This window comes from Xenopus laevis, chromosome 2S (assembly GCF_017654675.1).
Source record: "Xenopus laevis strain J_2021 chromosome 2S, Xenopus_laevis_v10.1, whole genome shotgun sequence".
Taxonomy (NCBI): domain Eukaryota; kingdom Metazoa; phylum Chordata; class Amphibia; order Anura; family Pipidae; genus Xenopus; species Xenopus laevis.
Window position 1 is genome coordinate 99,392,927 of NC_054374.1, and position 23,615 is coordinate 99,416,541.

A 23,615-nucleotide genomic window follows, 5' to 3' on the forward strand; every position below is an offset into this window, starting at 1 on the left:
ATTAGATAAAAAGAAGAAGTTGTTTTCCAGGGTTATTAAGTGAAAGTAGAAATTCTCTATTTTCAGAAATGCTTTTTTTTTCTCAGAATAACTTCCACTGCCTAAATCTTAAAAAATATACAAATAGAAAAGTTTTCTCACACTTTAAATAACGTATGTTACCTATTTTTATAGAGAATTAGATCAGACAGAATCAAACACACATAAATGCTCCACCTGCCAGATAACATCAAGGCCTTACTTTACATACAGTACTATAGTCAATAGTCCTCAAATAGTATGCTTATTTGTAATGGAATCAAAATGATGTGGGAACATGTCTCTTGCTGCCAATGTCTGCCATTAGCAGCAGATTTTAATATTTTAATAAGGTAATGATTCCCATAGGCATGAAGCTTACTGTGCATATATTAATAGTAATTGATTGATAAACCATATGGGTAAAATATGTGAAAGGTGTAGACTTATGGATTGACTACATTGCTTTGATTTAAATTGCATAATGGGTGGGTTGTACATGTGGCATTACCCATTGAATTATTTGTTCCAAAAACACAAATGATCAACCAAAATGAAAAATGTGGTTAGTTGCTGATCACCATCATTCCATGTATGAATTTCCCCCATGAAACTCGTTGGTAGATTGCCTGGCACTTCTTTCGTTTAGAGATTTAGCCAAACTTCCAACTGGTTAGGTGAGTTGATCAGATCAAATTTTTCATTAATATGTGCATTATGACCCAATTAACTCCTTTACAAAGCTAATAAACAGGATGTTTCTTTTTTTATAATTTCGTAGGATTTTTGATATATAATAACAATAATAATAATAACAATAATAATAATAATATTATATTACTAGGGTTATGGTTCTTTTGAGCAAGCAGACAAAAAATCCACACCAATAAGCATTTATTAAAGTAATTATATATTAAGTAATAAATCAATGGGTTGTTTACACTTAAACCAATTACAATTAGGCTAAAACAATAGTTACAATATTTACAATAACAGATGATTTATACAGTTTGTTACCACTACCAGTACCATTGTTACCACTACCAGGAATAAGGATCTACTTAAACCAAGGGTAATTGGGCCAGATAGACATCAGAACAGAACTAGTTGCTTTCTACATGCAAGCATTTAAGCCTTCAAAACTGCATACCAAGTCATATTGCTGGAGAGAAAGATGTAAAGAAATCAGCAGTACTGGTGGGCTTTGTTGTGTGCCATGTAAATGAGACAGTGGTTGCCTCTGTGTTTATGAGTAGCTTTTACCTAATTTAAGTAAAAACAATTATTATACAGTTTTACTTTATGAGTACATTCTTCTTTTCATTTTATGTTTTATGGTATCATATGGACATAACCCTATCTTCTAGAATTGTAGCAGCACTAAAGCAGCACTAAAGTTATGTAGATGAACAACTGGTGGTATTTAACTAGTTTTTATTGCTATATTCACTGTAAAATTGGGAGTTAATGGTAACATTTGTTAATCTTAGTGGTTTATGTTCTGTAAATTATTTTATTTAATAAGCAAACATTTGCTTTTGGTAACATTTTAAGAAACTATTTCAGAAAAAATGGTCTACAAATTTGGTACTGTATATAACTTTTTAATTCAGTCAGAAATATTTAAGCAGTATGAAATGAAGCACAACACTCAGCATTTCTTTTACCTGTGGCAAAGGGCAAACTATTTCCAACTTTGGAATCACATCATTAATCGCAGCATTAACAAATAAATTGAAACATGCATTATACATATAGTATTTTTCACAGATTGAAGCAGTTTGTTGAATGCACTGATAGCTACAGATGAAGCCACTTGGATTTGTGAGTTAAATGCGTCATGACTCAGAGTTAATTGAAGAAACTGTGTTATCTAAAGTTATCTTAACTCATTTAATGCATTTAACCTTTTCATTAGCATACCAAAGCACCATTGTTCACAATGGTGAATGCTTTAATTAGATGGGATGTTGTGTCACAGTTTTCTGTGTTAAATGAGATAAATGGGATATCTGTGTTTAGTTATTCTGTGTCAAACAGACAAACCAAAGTGGCTGCATCTGTAGTTCATCAGTTACATTAACTGAGTTTTATTACACTAAATGCAAATCACTGAAAATGTATTTCTGTTAAGTAACATTGTTTGCCGTTCTCCATTAGGCAATAGAAACAACATCCCGACAGTAGGGATGTAGCGAACCGCCGATAATGTGTTCGCGAACGCCGTTCGCAAACACCGGCAAAAAATGCGAACAGTTCGCGAACAGTTCGCGAACTTCGAACATCCGAAAATCGTTCGATTCGAACGATCGAAGGATTTTAATCGTTCGATCGAACGATTTTCGTTCGAATCGAACGATCGAAGCCATTCGATCGAATGATTTCATTCAATCCAATGGCTTCGATCGTTCGATTCTAACGAAAATCCTTTGATTTTAGCGATCGAATGGTCGAATGGTCGAACGATTTTGACGCGAACGCCTATTGGCGAACGTCGCGCGACGTTCGCGAACTTGCGGCGGACGCGAACAGCCGATGTTCGCGCGAACAAGTTCGCCGGCGAACAGTCCGCGACATCCCTACCCGACAGACAATGATTCTGTAAAATAAATAAAATAATCCAAAAAACAAGAGTAAATGTATTAAACATATTATCACTGAATAATTCTGAAATTCATCCAACCATAACAAGGTAAGAGAGCAAACAATAAGAAACAACTAATACAATTAATAAATTTGATAGGTAGACACCAATTTATACTGGTACATATAATAACACAATTTATTTAGTAAAAATCCCATCTGTAACTTACTCCAAAACAGGGAAAACATTTGGTCAGTGGTCAATGGTTGAAAATGGCTAATTGTTGAAAAAAGGTTAAATTCTACAACTGATTGTACATTGACTGCAACAGCTTATATAACAGACCTTACAGCATTACATGACATGGAGTATGTTTTAATTTCAAACATTGTGATCTTGGATAAACTTGGACCAAGATATGAAGCAGATGGATATTTTAAATTGAATAATGCATTTTGGAGTAGTCCCGTTTACCTTGAAAAAACAATGCGTAGATAACAGTGGGCGACCATCACAAATTTCGGGAATGATCCAACTAAATGATAAGGGTATCCCACTACCATAAGAGCAGGCAGTTTGCATGAACCAGCATGACTCAGGTCTTGCATTGCTAATCTGAGAGCAACAGGGCTCAGATTGTGTCAATAATAAAGGGGGGTAAAAACAAGAATTGGTGTCGGGAAAGCTAAGATCCCTGTGCTGAAATTTTAATGTCTTGTACAGTTCATGTCCTGTACCTACAGGAAAAATTGTGAAAAATGCTGTTGCACTCTAGGGACTTAAACAATAAAAAACTTTATTAGAATCGACGTTTCGACCAATTCAATGGGGTCTTTATCAAGATCTTGATAAAGACCCCATTGAGGGTCAAAACGTAGATTTTACATTTTTTCAATATGTTCTTTGAATTGTTTGCATTTCTGAACTATGGTTTCAATGCAACATGAAAAGAAAAGTATGCACCTTTTCCTTACAAAGAAAGAAAAATAAAGGTATGAATCAAATCGGCAATGGGATTGGGCTGCACTGACAAATGGCCCAGAAAAGCAATCAATGTTCACAACTGGTCATAAAAAGTTCTAGCAGCAAACCAATACTAACTGAACAGTAAAAATAAAGTTTGAAAAGACCTGTCAATGTTAGATTGGAAAATCAATCAATGAAATCATGTGGAACATGTTTTTATTATTTATTATTTTTTGTTATTATTTTTTATTAATTGATTATTTCTGAACAATTTTGAAAATCGAAACAAAATCAGTAACTTATATAGACAGAAATGTGAAGTTTACTAACATGTTACATTTTAGTAACAATAAAGGCTAATTGTTGTTTGCAGTGAGTAACCAGACAGGATCCAAGGCAAGCAGAGAGACAGATAAATCAAAATGTGAGATTAGTTCTCACAACAGAAAAACCTGCCCACTTTCTACTAATTTCTATGGTTTTTTATTAGAAGCGTATTTATTAATGGGCAAAAGTGAGGGTCACCATTTTATTAATACTCTTCTTTAAATCCCATAGGAATGAGTGATTTTTTTCTATGGTGACCTCTAATCTCACATTTTGATAAATATGCCCCTGACAATGCTACCTCTCCTTATAAAAGGAGAATTAGAGGGCTATCTCTCCTTAAATAATGTACGTATGTTAAATTTTATTTATATAATGCTATTTGTAAGTCAGTGACCTCTGCTTCAAAGAAGGGAGACACAGAAAAGTAAGGCGAATTTTAAAAAAACTATTTAAAAAATAAGACCAGGTGAAATATTGCTTATAATAGCACATTCTAAAAGTTAACTTCAAGTTGAACTATCTTTTAACAGAGGTAAATTAATATTGTCACCTAATGAGCAGAATGAGAAAGGCAGGATATGGCAATGAAAGTGGATGGTATTAACAGGTGATGAAAAAGTTTGCCAGGAATGTATGGTGGCAAAAGGGAAGATGGTACAGAATAATGAATGGTTTTGAAAGACTTGAGGAGTTTGTGAGCTATTTTTTGCTTAATGCTAAATCACAATAAGGATTATAGCAACGAAGGGGTCTGTTCTATTATACATGAAGGGAGGAGGAGGACTGCAGCAGGGAGGGGGAGGTGGGAGTTAAAGAGACCAGTTACTGTAGTCAACTAATTACATGAAAAATGATTGTCAACAAGTGAGTACCAAGCATGGGGTCCTATAAAATTATATGCAAGGTAACTCACTCCAAGCATTTATTGGTACTAAACAATGACAACAAATAGCAAAACAGTTAACATAATATTCAAAATACCACACGGCAGTATGTCAGCATACCACGTATCAGCCACTCCTTACTGACATGTTTCACATCATTAGGCACTTCATCAGAGCAAGTTAGAGTGGTCCAGGTATGATAGAATGAGTAGGTGGAGGATACGTGTCTAAATTAAGTGATAAACATAAGGAATAAGAGCATACTTTTGAAGTCATCTTGTTTTATTATCTCAAAATTTCCTCAAATCATGTAATTATTCCTCAAATCATGTAAGATCGACTTCAGGAGAAGTGCACAAGAAGATCATTAAATGTTAAGTTGGCCATACATGATTTGATGCATTCGGGAGTTTTCAATAGATTGATTGTGTTTCTGATTGTGCTTCAGTGCTTTTGTGCAAGTACAAATATAGTAGAAAGATCATACACTTGATCACATCATACACTTTATATAAAGCTCTTTTGAAGAAATTGTGATGCTGGCCTTGTCTGTTGACACAGAGACACCATAATTGATCATATCTGCCCAGTTAATCTTTTAGGTATTTTTTTTTTTTTCATTGGAACCAGATTTTCCAATCCACTGGGTGTAGATCAGGCCCCTTCCATGCATCTTTACAGTACATTGTTGAGGAGATCAAATGTATGGGCCCAGATCTGTTGTATAGCTGGGCATAGTTCTCTGTCACCACAACACAGGCTCGAAAAGACGTCCCTTGGTATAGTGGGTCCTATTTCCATAGGAGAAATATACCAGTATTTTAGACCTTTTAGACCTTTGCTCATTGGTCAGGATTTCTCATTCCTGTTGATAGTGTGTCCTGCTAGAGGTTTAGTTATGCAATAAATAAGCAGTACATTTTAGAGCCAAGTGCTTTCTGGAAGGGTCTTTATCATATTATATAATTATAAATGCCTATAAATGCCTGAAAAACACATTGATATATCCTGATAGATATTCAACTGAAATACTGTCTGGGTGCAAAATGACTATGAAAATGCTAGAATACCTGCCTAATGTTAACAATACATTTATTGTAACTCTAGTTATTCTAATCTTCTCAGCTAACTGACCACAAGTTCTTGTAACTTCTAGGGGCAGATTTATCAAAGGTTAAGGTAAATTTTCAGAGGAAAAAAATTCAAATGTCAAGCTATTTTTTGTGTACTTCAATTAGGGAATAGTCCAAATTCGATTCGAATTTGAAAAATGTGAAAATTTGAATATTGAAATTTATCATGTATTGTCTCTAAATTCAACTTCGACCATTCACCATCTAAAATCTGCCGAATTGCTGTTTTAGCCAATGAGGGACCTCCTAGAACCTATTTGGAGTCAAACGATGGACTTTGAAAATTCAAAGGTTTTTTTGGGGAAACACTTCGAATCAAATTCAATCGTATTCCTTCGATATGAATGATTCAAATTCGGGGCAAATATGGACCTATTCGATCTAAAATGGACCCATTCGACCAAAAAAACTTTGACTTAATTTTGGTTGGTCTTTTTGAATTCGAATTTCAAAGTTTTTTCAATTCGAAATTTGACCCTTGATAAATATGCCCCAAAGTGTGGCATTAATCATGTTTGCAATATTAATAAAACTTTAGATATAATCAGTCTACAAATGTCTATACTGCGAACCCAATAAAGTAGAAAAACCTTTTTACTGTGGCCACAAAAATATATTAGTATTAGTGTATATTTGCTTAAAGATAGCAAATTTATTTTTCATTACCACCAATGATAAATTTTACATGCTGCCCCTATGTTTAGGTCTGTCGATATCTTACCTTTAATGGCATGCTTCTCCGCTAACATGTAGATTTTCATATTCAAAATAAATGAATTTGCTTTGCATAATAAAAGACTATCTTTGTTTTGTGTTTAAAAGATACAGTATATGTTGTCAAAGGCAAAAGCCACATATTGCATTTTTTATTAGTTGCGAATCAGTGACACACAGCAATATTTATTAGTCTCAAGATCTACAGAATATCTGTAGGCAGGCAACTTATTTGCATGTTGTGAGTAATTGTTGAAATGCTGTATTACGTAATTAAGTAATTAAGTAACTGTGCAGTTACACCATGCAAGTAGAATAGTATTCAGTCTTAAAAATAGTCATGCATGCATCCAAGAACATATCAGACGAACATTAACAGATAATAACTTATGCAGCTCCTTCGTGTCAGGATAACGCTACCCTTTGCTCTAATATCAAACATGCTTTTATCCATGTACAAGTAATAATGTTTTATCCTGTTATTGGTAAAAACCTTGAACAATTGGTAAAAACCTTGAACAAAAAAAATGTTTTTTGCACTCTTATTATTAAGGTGTCCAAAGATCTTTATGATAAGCAAAAAGAGATTGAAGATGAGTTGAAGAACTTCTCGCTCTTTGAGCTTCAGTTAAACCAGTTGACTTTGTGGGTGTCTTCTGTAAAGGATCAGCTGCAGTTCTACAATCAAGTGGGCAGACCTGGTGCATTTGACATCAAGGTAATTTGTTATTCAATTAAAAGATTTCTAGCATTTTCTATTATCTTCTTTCAAGAAAATAGGTTTTGCAACACACCTGATGATGAAGTTGAATGTTTTGCTGAAATTTGAGTTCAGCTGATTTATAGGCAGATGTCTCAAACATGAGATTAGAGCTCACTACAGAAACAAACCCATGTTCTATTCAATCCTATGGGGTTTTTAGAATCATATTTATCAATGGCTTTCACCTTTTGATAATTACAATTCTAAAAATCCCATAGGAATGAATAGAAAGTGAATGAGTTTCATTGTGTTGAGTTCTAAATTGACACTTTGATACTGTAAATCTGCCCCAAAGTCTAGTAAACAACAATATAAGCACTAGCATATTGAAAGGTATTACATGCTACAACAATAAGTCCGGCTGTTCTACATTTTTTTAATTGGTTCAACCCCTGCACTGCAGCATTAACAAATTTCTGTGTTGCTCAATTGCTGCAGTGGCTGGTAGACTTGGCAGTAACAGACAGAGGGCATTGTACTAAAAGCGGACATGCCACCCACTACTCAAAGCTTGCCACTGTTCTCATGAAGATACATTGTTAAATTGACAAAGCGTTCTCTCAAATCAAAACATACTAAGAAAATGTAATCTAATTTAAGACTGAACAGTACTATAACACTTTCAAAATTGTTTGAGGTCTGAAAATATATAGTTCTCTTTGTTTTATGGGACTCCAAAGTAGCATTATAGCAACTGCCTGCCTTGATGTGATGCAATGTGATGCTTTTTGATTGAACACTAGTCTGACAGCAGATGAGCTTCTGGGGTAGTACCGATAATCTGCTATTCACTCTGCTTTGGCCATTTTGTCCAAATAAATATAATAACATTTGTTGTTAATAGAAGATCGTTCTATTTATATATTAAAATTGTGTTTTAGAGTTGTACACACATTTAAAATATGACCTACTGTATAACAAGTGGAAGAATATATTTAGTGAATTCTATATATATATCTTTTCTTTTTTTTTTTTTTGCATTGGTCTTGAAATATTACCACATATTTTACCCCAAATCTTAAAATACTGGAAGTATTTTAAAGGAAAACTAAAGCTTAACTAAACAAATAGGCTAGAAATGTTGTAAATTATGTTTTGGGTTTCTGTACCAGTCCATGGTAACCATAGCCCTTTAGTAGGGAAGATCTGTAACTCCAAAGAATATCCGGAAGCTCCCCATCTTCTTTTCTGCTGATTCACTGCACATGATCTGTGCTGCTGTCACTTACTGAGTTTAGGGACTGACTGAATATATAGTACACATAGAGACACATTTATCAAGGGTTGAATTTCGAATCCATGTGAGTTTTTTCAAACTCCCTTAAATTCGATTGAATTCGTTATTCGATTGAGGGAAATTAGTTTTAAAAATCGAATTGTTAAAACGAATTTCAAATTTGATTCTAATTATACAAAGCTTGATTCGAGTTTTTGTTTCTGATAAAAACTTGAATGTCAGAAAGGCTACAAACATCATCAAATTGATCCCTGAACCTCTCCCATTGACTTATGCAGTAATTCGGCAGGTTTTAGGTGGCGAACAGTAGAATTTGAATTCTTAAAGTACCAGAGTATGATAAATCTCGAAAATCAAATTCAAATGTTTTAAAAAACTGTAGCATCACATTACATTATATTACAAACAAAGATTGTTTTCTGCTTGATAATTTGCAACCACCCCTAAGCTTAGCTTCTCAACAGCTGCTCAGAGTCCACTGGGCATGTGAGTATTATAGACACTTTCCAAAATGGTGACCCCCTGTGACAAGTTTAAAGTACTGGATCATTGCTGCTATTGAGAAGCTGAAATTTTAGACTGGTGCAATAAGTTATGTATATAAAATATGCCATTTTTAGCCATATGCATTTTTTTAGGGTTTAGTTCTCCCTTAAACATATAAATAGAAATGTTTAAATCAAGTATTGTTTTCATAATACATAATACAGTATATACAGTATATACTATGAGACGTTGCCAAAGAGCTAAAGGAATAACTAATAATAAAATGAAGGTAGCAAATGTTGTAACACAAGTAAGTGAATCTTGTTTAGAGACCCTATTATATTAAATACAGGAAATGTTATCAAAAGTATTTTTAAAGATATAATATACAGTTTTTGAGGACTAAGCAAGGCACTTTATAGTTAATAACCCCCTACAATAGTAGTAGACATGGACTTTAAATCCTTTCTTATTCATTAAATGGGTCAATAATTGCTAGCCTATTGGAAAGTAAAATATTTTTAAAGTAAAGTTATTTTGTAGTGCTACCTTTATATTGCTGCCTATTGTAAATTGTATGCATTAATCAACATGCTTCTGCTAGTCTTTCAGATCTTCACTAATACATAATGAGAAATCATGGCTATATTGTGTATATTAAAAATTCACTTTCAATTTTGTTCTGGCTTAATCAGCATATGAAGTGTGCACTTCTAAATCTGCTTTAATTAGCTTTGTCTGCATAAATTTGCAAACTGAAATATTTGTTAATGCATTTATAATTCTGATTGAGGCATTAAAATGACAATTATTTAGTAAATGAAGAAGTAAATTGCATTTACAGGGCAGGTTCAGCTTAAAGTATTCATTCTTAGAATCTTGAATAATAACATATAATGGCTGTGAAGCAACCCACCTATTTATTCACAAACAATAGGCAAAATAATAAAAAAGAATAAAAATAAAATTCTGTAACCAGTTCGGGCATGTGTAATAAGAGTAGCTTTCACCATTATATTCCTGTTTCCTTTGAGGTTTTCATTTGGATGAAAAAAATTCGACTTTAATATTGTGCATTGCCAGAAATAGGCATAAAGGAAAGCCCTGGAGCTATAAAAGCAGGGGCTACATGATAAGAGATCCGCAGTGTCGGACTGGCCCACCGGGATACTAGGAAAACTCCCTGTGGGCCAAGGTGTCAGTGGGCCCTCCTGCTTCTAATCTTTTGACCTATTTCATGGTCATTCTCTATTTCTTTATGGGAATAAAGAGGCTTAATAATGGAAGAATAGAGAATATTATGTAGAGAAAAAAAGTTAAGTGAGGAGAGGAGGTATAAAAGTTTGGAAAGTGGGCCCTCAATCTAAGGTTTTCTGGTGGGCCCCTGGTATCCCAGTCCAACACTGGAGATCCAAATGACCAGCAGCCAGATTACACTGGTTTATATTAGAAGATTGACAGTATCAGATGTAGCTGTGAGTGGGTGAGAAGGAATGAGTTAAGGCAGGGGAAAGCTGGGGTGGAGAAAGAGATGGATGTGATGTCAGGGGAAGAAGCAGTTCACTTCCTTATCTTCTGAGCAGGTAGAAACATCCTACCTTTCCCGTTTTTTTGCATATTTTGTGAAATGTCAGGAGTTTCTCTTTATGTTGTTATATTATCTATTAATAAGCAAATGTGGATGTTTTCATGTATGTACTGTTATATTGTAGTTTTGGTACTGTTATACAGTATAAACATGAGAGTGTTTGTATGTTATTATTCATTAAATGAAATGCTTGATCCAGGGAATGTTTCCAATCGCCATTGGGGTCAGGAAGGAATTTTTCCCCTCTTGAGGCATAATTGGCAGTGGCTTCAGGCTGGTTTTTTTTGCCTTCCTCTGGATCAAAACCGTGGCTATATGATAATGTAGTTTAAGTTTTTATTTGTTTAATTTGTTGTAGGACCTTGCCAGAGTACTGCACAGGTAAATTTAGAAGAGGGAGAAAGGAGGTTCTCTCCTGTGACTGCACAGTGGGTTGATTGATACAGATGCAACTACTGCTGGTGCTAGGTGACAGCCTGCTTGGATTTCCTATCATCGACACACTGCAGATTCCGGACCGACAGCAGGGCTGCTGAACTTCTCTCATGGTGGGAGATGCAGCTCCTGCTCGTAGCAGAGTTTGGGACCATCTTCTCTGTAGGTAGAGGCAGCCTAATACTCAGTGGTGGATATAATGACATAGTGCTGATCTGAAGTGAGGAGCAGCAGAGCTTAGTAGTAATCCCTTATGGAATTCTGGCTTTGAATATTGCCTTGGGGTGAGGCTGGCAAGGTCCTATTTATTCGATAAAATGTTAATAAATGCTGTGGCCATTTTCACCATTTCTGGCTCCTGGTGTTTTATTACAGTATGTAACAAGGGGGTTCATTGGGATGGCTGAAGGGTCAATTGAGGAGTCCCCTGTCATCCCATTGAAGTCAGGGATTGCCCCTATATTATAGGGCATGGCCAGAAATAAACCTAATACCAAAGATCAGACATAAGTAAGACTACTGAACTTTGAAAATTAAATGATGAAATTAAATGATGTCTAAACTAATACTTATCACCCCCTTTTTATATTTTTCAATGCTGTTAATAGCTGTTTACAATTATCATGCTTTATAAACGTACATGTACATTCAGTGCAAAACAGAAACTATTTGAATAAATATTTGTTATTCAAATATTTATTATTTATAAGAATAAGCTAAATATTTCCTATCTGATTAGTTATCTGTGATATATGTCCCACATGTTCATCCAGATATGTAAGACTATTTTCAATGAACTAAATTGCCATAACTTTAAAAGCAGACAAACAATTCCAGGCCACGGTAATGGGAAAAAGGAAATGGCTAATAAATGCTTTTGTACCAGGTTTGTATAGATTTTCTGCGAAATAATAGTTTAGCAACTGCCATCCCTTGTCAATCACCTGATTATTTACCTGACAGGTCACACTTAGGCTGAGAATTAGGTGTTCAGCTCAGGTCTGGTAAACCTAATTCTGGATAAATAAAAGAAAATTCCCCCAGCATGATGAAAATGAGAAAAAGTAACTGGATGTACAATGTTTTGCTTTCCATCTATCCTCTTTCATTTATCAGCATTTGATGGACAGTTTAGACTGTTTTCTACCTCTCAAGTCTAATAAGTATATGGTGTGCAGAGAAAATTTGTATCTGACCTAAAATTAATTTACTTTCTTATATTTATATTATTCATATTATGTACATAATTGTTTTTAATTATTAATTTTGTTTCTTCTGTTTCCACGTATTTCCTATATCTTGAATTGATTTTACAAAATATTTAATATTTAGCAAAAACCCTTTTATTTTGGAAATGTACTGTATGTATTTACTTTTACATTGATAGTACATAATGTACAGTATAATGTCAGGGATCTGGCAAAATGAATGCAGAAATATGAACAGAGTATAGAACATTCCCAACTCTTTCTCTGGCTCAGACTATTTAATTTAAATATTTGTTGTTGTTGATATGCACCTTTGACGTAGAAATATAGAAAAACTATAAGGAAAAAAACTATTTAGGAACAACAGTTATTAAGCATCCACTACAGTCTGACTGCACATTTATATCAATAACTGCTCCTCTTTAATACATTCTTAGTCTGCATAGGGAAGTAACATTTGTTATGCAGTGTATGCACGTCCATATTTAAATGATTTCCAGAAGTTTGGGCAAGGTTAGCGAAAAACAGATACAGAGTTCAACTCTCATGTTAATGTCTTTGGATATTAATGTTCTGTCAATCTTTATCCTGTTCAAATAGACCTTTAGAAATATTGCCATTTGACAGGCAAAATTTGTCATGATTTCTGCCTCCCACTGGCACACAACCATTGCAAGAATCAATTATTAAAGTTTGTTAATGTTTTATGTGTTAAATGTTTCTCTCTGACATTTAAGATGTACAAATTGGTGCTCATATATCATCTGCTTTAAAGGCTATTCCCTTTCTGCCAGAGAAAGCACAACATGATATTCCTGTTGTTCAGAACAATATAGTAGACTATTCAAAGTGCCTGAGCAACATAACACAATAGTAATGTTAAAAGTAGGAAAATTTCATTCCAGTAACGTTATTAATAATTTATTATACATTATACTTTTTGTGGGTTTTTTTTTTACATTTTATGACTTGTGTCTGTACAGGTATGAACTTCATTAGGTGTGACCGAAACTTTTTATATATTGTATGCTAAGAGCTAAGAAACTGCAAAATATTTATGTTAGTCAGTTAGAAAATGCTTTTGGGTCATGTCGACTAGTCATATTATCTGCAGGCGTATCTTTGCTGGGGGAAAAACACCAATCTGACAGACACAGCAATGGCCTGTTATTGCACAGATGGGGAGGATTTCAGCATGGAAATATGACATAACATGGTCCATTTTGAGCTTTCTGTTCACTGGCATTTGATCAACTAATCACCTGAGTGACAAAATCCTTGGACTGTCCCCTTTGCCTTAAATTGTCCAAAAGAAGTTAAGATGGTAATGCAAGGAGCAACTCTGTCATGAAACTGAATTGACAGATCACTAATGCATGTGCAGTACCTAAGTCATAATTATTTTGAGCTACAATCCAATCCCTACAAAAAAATTGCAGTAGTTATTAATATGCCACTATGTGAATTGTCAACCTGAATCTAGGATGACCGTATACCTCTCCAACTGTCTGTTTTAAAACCACACAAATTAAGTCTAGTATAATCTGACTGCTAAATTTAGTGGCCAAATCATATCATTTGGTTATTCAGAGAGTTCCAAATCATCATATAATACAAAGTTCAACCTGTGTGTTGCCAAGTTGTGTCTCTTCAAATCCTGTCCCTACAGTATTTCAAGTCCCTTTTTCATCAACTCAATAGACTTTAAACACATTGTTTTTTTTAAAGAAACAATAGTATATTGAAACTTCGATTATGCAGCAGTATGTTATAGTTTAAGCAATAATCTGGTGGTATTTCTTTAAATTCTCTTAGGAAACAGAGGAAGCAATTCTAGCAAAACAGCCACATGTAGAAGGAATCTTGTCCAAGGGACATCACTTATATACCAAGGAACCCGCACCATATGCTTTGAAGGTAAAACTAATAAGTGTGTTATAATGTATTTTTCTGCAGTGAGAACTTTTTAAAAAAAAATAGTTTTTTTTAAAATAATGAATTTATCATCTGTCTATCAATGTGTCACAGATGTCTTAAAATGTTTTATATATATATATATATATATATATATATATATATATATATATATATATATATATATATATATGTCCAGAAAGTACCTGCACTCTATCCCTTCAGGTTTGTGGTGGGTGCTGGGTCAAAGTTATGACATATAATCTAAGTTGGATCCGCACTCCAAACAATTCAATCAAAGTGATTTTTATTGAATTATCACTCACGTGTCCAACGTTTCGGCCAACATTAGGGCCTTTACCTTGGTAAAGGCCCTAATGTTGGCCGAAACGTTGGACACGTGAGTGATAATTCAATAAAAATCACTTTGATTGAATTGTTTGGAGTGCGGATCCATCTTTGAAGATTATATATATATATATATTCATAGTATATGAATATAAACTGTAATGGTGCTGAAAAAAAGTTTTTTTGCTGTATTTTTCCTGACGAAGATCCCTGTGGGGGATTGAAACATTGGTTCCAATAAAGATTTTTCGTTTTCGCATCAAGTCCCTGTGAGTGCTGCATTCTGCTTTATGTTCTATAAATATATATATATTTTTTTTTCAGTTTTTTTTTCTTTGTAACAATATTTTGTTGACATTTTACATTTGACAAAACAATGTGTATATCTGACCTTAAAAGACCTTCATAGGTTACTAAAGTAAAACAAACCAAAAAGTTAAACATAATGAACTTAGCAGCACTGCATATAACATTCATTATTCTAATTCTGCAGAACAATGCATCATGTTATATATATCAAGTATAAATACACCTCTTACAAATTATAAGACATAGATTAGATAAGTTCCAGAGAAATAAAATAATTAATTTGTAAAGAAAAAATCAAGGAGAAGAAAAAAGGAAAACAACCCCTTATGTAAGTCAGATAGATAACAGAAAACTAGAAATGGAGTTGAGTTGTCTATAATCAAGCCATGGATGAATTTGGCATGTGTATTAGTTAAGAAGCTAGTAAGTGTTCTTTTGAATTGATTTTTTTGTAGTAGCTAAATACTTAGCTAAACACTTAGCTAAACAGGCTAAATCCATTTGTCCTTGAAGACAAGGATTGTTATATCGTTACATCAAAACACTGTAAACATTTTGGTTTACAATTTACTGTAATATTATACATATTTGACACATATCTACAAACTGATGTAAAAAAAAAAGTTCCCTATTAATCTAATTAATTTTTTCACTATATTAAATTGACATATATACCATAAGAAAAATATATAATGATATAATCAATTGCACTAATAAGTCTGAAACTGGAACAACAGTATGTATATGACAGTTGAAATTACAGTTAAAACATAAATATATTCTGTAAAAGGGAAGTAACTTTGCTGTAATTTTCAATAAATATAGAAGCATGTGAAAATAATTTTCTATTTAAGCTATTTAAACATAAACAGATGACAGCGTGAAGCTCAGCACCCTTAAAAGCCTTTAGGAGATTGTCTTGTCCTTAGGCATGATGTGCTGCTGATTGTATCCTATGGAATGTTGAAACCTGATTGCTCTCGATTGATTGAAAGAGCAACATGGGGGTAGAGTTTTAGTACAAAAAAATAATGACGCTGACATGTAAAGTACTCATGCACATTTGGTACTTACTTAATATCCTAATACCCATAACATGCAAATACAAATTACAAGTTAAATCATTACCGCACAAACATAAGCTTGAATAGACACTTAAATGTATTATACAATACATTTCAGGTTTATGAAATATGTATTTCTTCTCTATTTACACCAGACAAGGGTAAATGATCTACAAACAGAGTGGAATACTGTAAACCATTTATTGCAAGAACTGATCAGAAGTCCAGAAGCTTCAACATCTGGTGATAGTAAGTTTATTTTTTATTGATGCATCAAATATATTTTAGATTTTCTTATTTCAAATGGTCCATGTACAAAAACAGTTGCAAGCAGCCACTGTTAGTTATTTTGAAAGAGTGAGCCTTAATACACCTTCTTGGTAAAGGTGTATCTTCTTGGTAAAGCTCCCCACTCCTAAAAAAAAATATATTAGACAACTATACGTAAAAATCTGACTCCTGCATGAAGAGAGGATGATTATAGACAGAATCCCAAGATAGTTACATAGTTACATAGTTAAATCGGGTTGAAAAAAGACAAAGTCCATCAAGTCCAACCCCTCCAAATGAAAACCCAGCATCCATACACACACCCCTCCCTACTTAGATGGAATATTGAAGTTTAACTTGAAGGCACTGAATATTTAATTGATTATATTTAGAAAGTTTCTGGCAGCTTAGGCTTTTGTAAACCCCACAAAAGCCAACTACATTTGTTGTTTTTGTCCATATTTAGAAATAAAAAAGTTTGAGAGAATGCAAAATACTTTAACCACTTTCAGTTCACCATCTGTTAACAGTGCTTCACAAAAGCATTGACTATATCATATCTTATATGCTGTATGACTGTAGACTTCAATGCTTATAAAACAACTGTTTATAACAGTGTTTAGCGTATGTTTCTAGAATTCAAATATAATTCATATTTGCTAGCCCTGTTATTTTTAGCCCTGATATTTTTGTTTAAATTTCTTCTAAAGCTTTTGTATGTATATATATATATATATATATATATATATATATATATATATATATATATATATATATATATAAAATATTATTATATTATTATATTTCTAGTATTTGTCTATGGAGTGGAAAAGCAATTTTGCAGTTTCAAGCAGTTGAAGGTCATGACTCAGCATTATGAGGTTTATTTTTAATACAACTGACAAAAGAAAAAAAGTTAAACAGCAAACTTTAAATTAAATATAGCTTACAAATTCAATGTATTCCCAACATAAAACTTAAGCAATCTGTAGAGGTCCTTCACAGCACAACTCCAGCAGTGAGAAGTAATAAAAAGAGCATAGATAATATCAACTGAGAATAGTGGCTTGAATAAATATTGAAGATTGATTACAAAAATGTATTGAACCATATAAATTGGTAACTTTATATATAATTGGGTTTTAATGCTCTAACTTAAGCTTAATTTAAGCAACCTTTTTACAATATACTGTCAATAAAACATGCCAGGCTAAATCCATTTGTCCTTGAGGACAAAGATTGTTGTAATCTGAAGGTGGCTGCTTCAGGAATTTCAGTTAATTTCAATTCATTTTTTATACAAGAAAGAACTAGTTTTACTTTAGTAGAACCTAATTGACACTACCTAGTTATTTGAACTGTTATTCGCAAGTTCCTCCCTAAATCCCTCCCTCTTTTAGTGTAATTTAGTGTATAATTAGTTTTCATAATATATTTGCCCAAATGCATAACCTTGCATTTATCAACAATGCACCTTATTTGCCAATTTTCTACACATTTATCCAATTAAGGCAAATCTCTGAAAAGTGACAACATCCTATATAAAACTTTTTGTTTTGCACAATTCAGTATCATCCGCTAAGCAAGAGACATAGGGGCAGATTTATTAAGGGTCGAATTCTAAATTCAAATTACAATTTTTGCTTTTTTTTTGGTCAAATCTCTCAAATTCGAATTGGGAATAATCCAAAATCAATTTGAATTTGAATTTGAATTAAAAAATAGAGATTTATCAAACCTTGACCTTTGGAACAATTCGAATTTGACTATAACCTAAAACTAGTGATGGGCGAATTTGCGCTGTTTCGCTTCGGCAGAAAAATCGAAAATTTCGCGCGAAATTCGCGAAACAGCGTTTTTTTTGACACCGGTGAATTTTTCGAGCAAATTTTCGCGGGTGTTTCGCAAATTTATTTGCTGGCGGCGAATTTTTTACCAAGGGATCACCCAAATTCCTGCCATATTCCTGTCTCTAACTGTTTCTAAATGTTAGGAAGTTATTAGACTTAACAGTTTTCCATCTCTTATTTACAATATTATGAATCTCTTTACTATCTGTATAGAAAGTACTGGCAAAAAATTAGGAGTTGATAATCATGTTTGTAGGCCTTCCTATTGCACAGGAGGTCATGTTGTTTGGCCTTGGACAGATGTTGTTTTTTTACAAAAATTAGAATACTCCTCTAATGAAACCATTATTCTGTGTAACTTGAAGCAATTATGAATAATGGAGCCCTCTGGTTGTGCTAGGATGGTGGTAAGACCCTGAATGTTATATAGTGTTCATGTTTGTAGGTTTCCTTTATAACAAGGTACCCAAATTAATAAAATATTGAGATCAAGGAAATGAATGAATGACTGAACGGAATACTAAGATTTAAAGGGAAAGGCAGGGAGTTAAGATGTTCAGCAAAGTCACAGACACTATCCTCAGTGACATGCCAGATAAGGAAGAGCTCATCTGTGTTCTTCTTGTACAATGCAAGAAACCCATTAATGGGGGAATATGTTTCTAACTTGACTTTCATATTCACTCATGTACCATTCAATTTTATGGCCATCCTACACACAATGGAAAACACACTGGAAACAAAGACTATTGACAACAAAATTTCACAAATATTTTGGTGAAACAAGTCACTCATAACAGCACTCTTCTGAATTTATTGTCCATTTAAGATCAACAAAGATACAAAAAAACTATATTTGATACCAAGCGCCAGAAATCAGACCATTTTGGCCCCAAATTTATCTTGAATTGTGTGAAGATGTCACCCATAATTGTGTGCATTATGAAACATCAAATGAAATTGTGCCCAGTGTAACTCCACTTTGTGGACATGGTTACACTGTATTGTGAGAAAGATGCTACATAAAGGGTAAAAAAAAATGGCAAATTGTGTCACACATTTCTGGACTGTACTTGCATGTATAAATGAACCCTAACAACGGTAGTGTTATAGACACAAATCTGCTAAATTTTCCTTGCATTTAGTACGTGTTTATATACCAATCCTGTGACAATGCTAGATAACATTTATATGCTTTGCATGCATGTCATACTGATGTCTAATGGAAGTCACAGGATAAACCGAAAAACAATTTACCATTCAAAGTCTAGTTCATGGTTTGGTCAATTTCATAAATTGGCCTCTCAAGTCATTATTTTAATAATAAATAGGTTAAAAGCATAATGTACCATATATGCATAAAAGGAAACTCATTCTATGATGGCAATAACCATTACTTTCCTTTGGTCCTAAGATCTATAAATTTTCCTAAAAGTAAATGGCAAAAGTAAAGGGAAAATGTGTATTGATTAGGTTCCTTTTAAGGACATTAATTAAATTAGTTATGTTAACCAGCTACGAATACGTACAGTATGCATATGAAAATAGCACACTGTTTGGAAGAATTAGAACATTATAATTTTTGGTCTGCAAAGGGATGATTTAAATAACAATCAAATTTAAAATGAAATGAAATTTAAAATGAATCCTGATTATTTGTCACATATATACGTTAGCAAACACATATTTAGTATAATAAGAACTAAGAATACAGTTGCATCTATGTCTTTATATCTGCATATGTAACACTGTGTGCACTCTATGTCCTTTTATACTTTACTAAGGTAAAATACTAAGGTATAATAAAAAATATGATGATGAGGCTCTACAGAGCCTACTTTATGTTGTTTTGCATGCAAATAGTACCCCACCACCCTGTGTATAGTATGTTAAGTGTCCACATAGTTCCATTTAATTATTGTCAGACTTGAGGATGAATGTGTGTGATACAGAGCTTGGTAGGAACTGGGGACGATTTGGATCTCCTTACCTTCAGTTTACTTAACAAACATTAAATGTTAAAGAACCCAATAGGATTGTTTTGCCTCCATCAAGGATTAATTACAAGTACAAGGTACTTGTGAGGACTCACTGCATCTGTCTTCGTTGGTGCCGGCTCCTTGAATGAACAAACTTCCAAGTTCATGCCACTCTGCTTTTTCTGGATTTATCCGGAAATTGCCGAATGTTCCCTTGCTTGCCTAGGACTCTTCCCAAGGTGGTATATGGGACATGACTGTTATGTATTTTCATAAGCTGTGTTAAGTTTTATAAAGTTAATCTTATGAAGAATGTCAGTGTGTGTGTTTGTGCATGCGAAAATAAAGACAGCTAAAAATTCGCAAAACCGCTAACTTCCTCATTTGCACCCATCAGGTGTCAATGTAAGGAAATGCTGGATGCTGCTGTGTAAAATGGGTGTGTAGCTGATCCTGATGTGATGTGAACAATTGAGCCATTCTAGTACTGCACATGTAAACAGGAGACTAATGGAAATTTGAAGTTAATTTATAGAAATTGAATAATGACATGCTAAAATAAAAAACAAAAATTATCCATTTTAAGTAAAAAGTGTATATATGAGTGTATATGTACAGATTCTAGTATAGTATTTAACCCCAGATACAGAATCCTTACACTACCGCTTTCCAAATACTATTAAAGAGATTAATTATCCTTCCACTTAATGACATACATGCTACTGTAAGAATCTGCTGTAAACATGCAAATTGAACAAGGTGGTCTCTAGGGATGGAGAAAAAATTCTACAGTATTTAGGTTTTGTAGACATGGACACAGTTATTACTAACCAGTATATCTTCATCCAATTATCTCACTGAAGAAAATGTATACAAGGAAACCTTTTTAATTGACGTCTCAGTTTACCTTGACCCTACTATCTAATTTAAAGTGAAGTGTATCTTCAATGTAATTAATCTTGCAAATTCAACAGCAGATCAGCAAGAACTCATTACCTGATAATACTAATCATTGGAAACTTACTGCTACTGGAAACCTTCCATGCATAACAATCTGAAAGTCTAGTACAAGGCTTAAAGGCTCTTTACATTACAGGGCACATTTACTAAGGGTCGAATATCGAGGGTTAATTAACCCTCGATATTCACCTGTCGAAGTTAAATCCTTCGACTTCGAATATCGAAGGATTTACCTCAATTCGTTCGATCGAAGGAAAAATTTAGGATTTTAATCCATCAATCAAACGATTTTCCTTCTACCAAAAATTTGTTAGAAAGCCTATGGGGACCTTCCCCATAGGCTAACATTAAGGTTCGGTAGGTTTTACTTGGCGAAGTAGGGGGTCAGTACTTCGACTATCGAATGGTCGAATAGTGGAACGATTTTTAGTTCAAATCGTTCGATTCTAAGTTGAAGTCGTAGTCGAAGTAGCCAATTCGATGGTCGAAGTAGCCAAAAAAATCATTCAAAATTCAAAGTTTTTTTTATTCTATTCCTTCACTCGAACTAAGTAAATGTGCCCCTACATGTTACCATTCATGGGCAGCTTTGAGCTTTAACCCTTTAACTGCCAAGCACATAGGTACTACATGCTGAGCTGTAAAGGGCATGTTCATTGCACTAGTGGCGGTTTACGCTGTGCAGTGAGTGGGGTTGGGCCCCCAACCCCCTTAGGCAATGAGCAGCTGCCACCTAGGTCCTGTGACAGAATCATTACAGGACCCGACTTTTACCTCAATCGTCACACGGCTGTCACAGAACCACAAAGCTTGTTACAGGACCTGATTTCCAGTGCTCCCAGCACCACCCACTCACTTCCTGCTGCATAGTTTCTGGGATCCTGGGACCCTCAATGCTTCAAGGACCCCCTGCATGCAGAAACTGTAAGGTTCTTTGGAGTAAACAGACGTGCACCCATTTTGAATTCAGGGGAATTTACTATATACTTTCCAATCAGATATGGCTTTCTGGGGTGAATGTACTTTTTTGTAGCTTTACCCTTCTTAAAATGTTGTAAATGTGTTGATTTTTCAGTACCTGAAATGACAGATCAAAAGGGGGTGTCTTCATCTTGGGGCCTCCACATGCCACATACAGTACTGTACTTGGATGAACCAAAATATACTGGGTATCAAGCTGTTCAGTGGCCCCTGATGTTCATATTTGTGATGTTTTATCTTGGTACCTAATGATACAAGGGAGATAAGATGCTGCAAACTGGAAGCTTTGAGGTGATTTTTGGAAACGTCAACAAACATATAAGAAAACTTTGTGGCTTGGTAATTTAGAGTAGAAAGACGTGCATACCCAATTTGGATTTGTGGGGAATGTGTTGTTTTCAAAAATATATGGTTTTCTGGGGTGAATGTTCTTTTTTCTGTACTTTTCTCCCTCATAAAATGTTGTTAATGTGTTGATTTTGCAGTATCTGAAATTACAGAACTGATAACTAGTATGGGGTGTATTCATTTTGGGGCCCCTATATGCCATATCCTTGGGTATACTATACATATTGGGCATTAAACTGAAACCCAGGCATTGATACTAGGGTGTTTTATCTAGTTATCTAATGATCTGTAGGATATATGATGTTTTGAGGTCATTTTTAAAAAAAATGTGTGTATGTCCATCTTAAGAGCACGGAGACTCTAACATGGAGACCAACTTTCCCCTAGGTAGGGAGCACTGATGAAAATGAAGAACCCTGAACCCTTTTTATTTATTGGATAATCAACAACAGTGAGGTTATTTATTAAATCACTATTTTTCTAGTTAAGTTTTTGTAGTGAAAAAACTTGAATTTTTAGAGATGTATTATGCCCCAAAGCTGCTAAAAGTCTGAATGTAAACATATACCATCTAAAATCTGTTGAATTCAAGTAGAAGTCAATAGCAGCTGTCCTATTTACCATTTGAAGATATTTTTAACCATCAAGAATTTTGACACTGGTTTTCAGAGGTAGAGAGAGAGGGGCCAACATTTTTAATGCAACTAAATTTTGCCTGGGAAAGCAATGCCACCAAAACACAGTGAGCAGTCTTTTTCCCCTGAACCTTACTGATATGCGTTTTTAAGAAGGAGTGCAAATAGCCATGTTCTACCTATGAATTAGTGCATAAAAATATCTTTCCTGAGTCGTGTCCATCCAGCAGGTGCAAAGCTAGCAGGGCATCCCTCATTGAAAGTGAACTAGCCATGTTCAGCTCTTTTAATCCATTAAAACTCAGTAGCTGTGACTCTCCTGTCATTCTCAGTTACAGTTCATTTTAGAAATCATTTTTTTGAAAATCCATATTTAGTATCTACTTGTTTATTCCAATTCTGCATACACGTTAAAATATATTTGAAGACATTGCTCTCCAGTGTTGTGATGAATGTAAAAAGCCTGCAAAATGTTACTTTTTCATTGAATGTTTTAAATTAATGTGACAGATGCCTGGCTTTTCTTTAACCAATCTGTCAACATGATTCATACTTTTTAACTACGAATATTTTACTTCCATGCAGTGTATAAATATAATATAGCTGATTTA

The 23,615-nt window shown here is 33.9% G+C and overlaps 1 protein-coding gene across 1 annotated transcript in view; it reads left to right on the forward strand.

Moving 5' to 3' along the window:
- The window catches only part of dmd.1.S (dystrophin, gene 1 S homeolog), a 935,293-nt gene that overhangs the window by 479,209 nt on the left and 432,469 nt on the right, over window positions 1-23,615 (forward strand). The window contains exons 48-50 of the mRNA XM_041584187.1: window positions 7,183-7,347; window positions 14,162-14,263; window positions 16,137-16,230. Of these exons, the coding sequence (XP_041440121.1) occupies window positions 7,183-7,347; window positions 14,162-14,263; window positions 16,137-16,230 (361 nt within the window). The remainder of the gene's footprint in view (window positions 1-7,182; window positions 7,348-14,161; window positions 14,264-16,136; window positions 16,231-23,615) is intronic.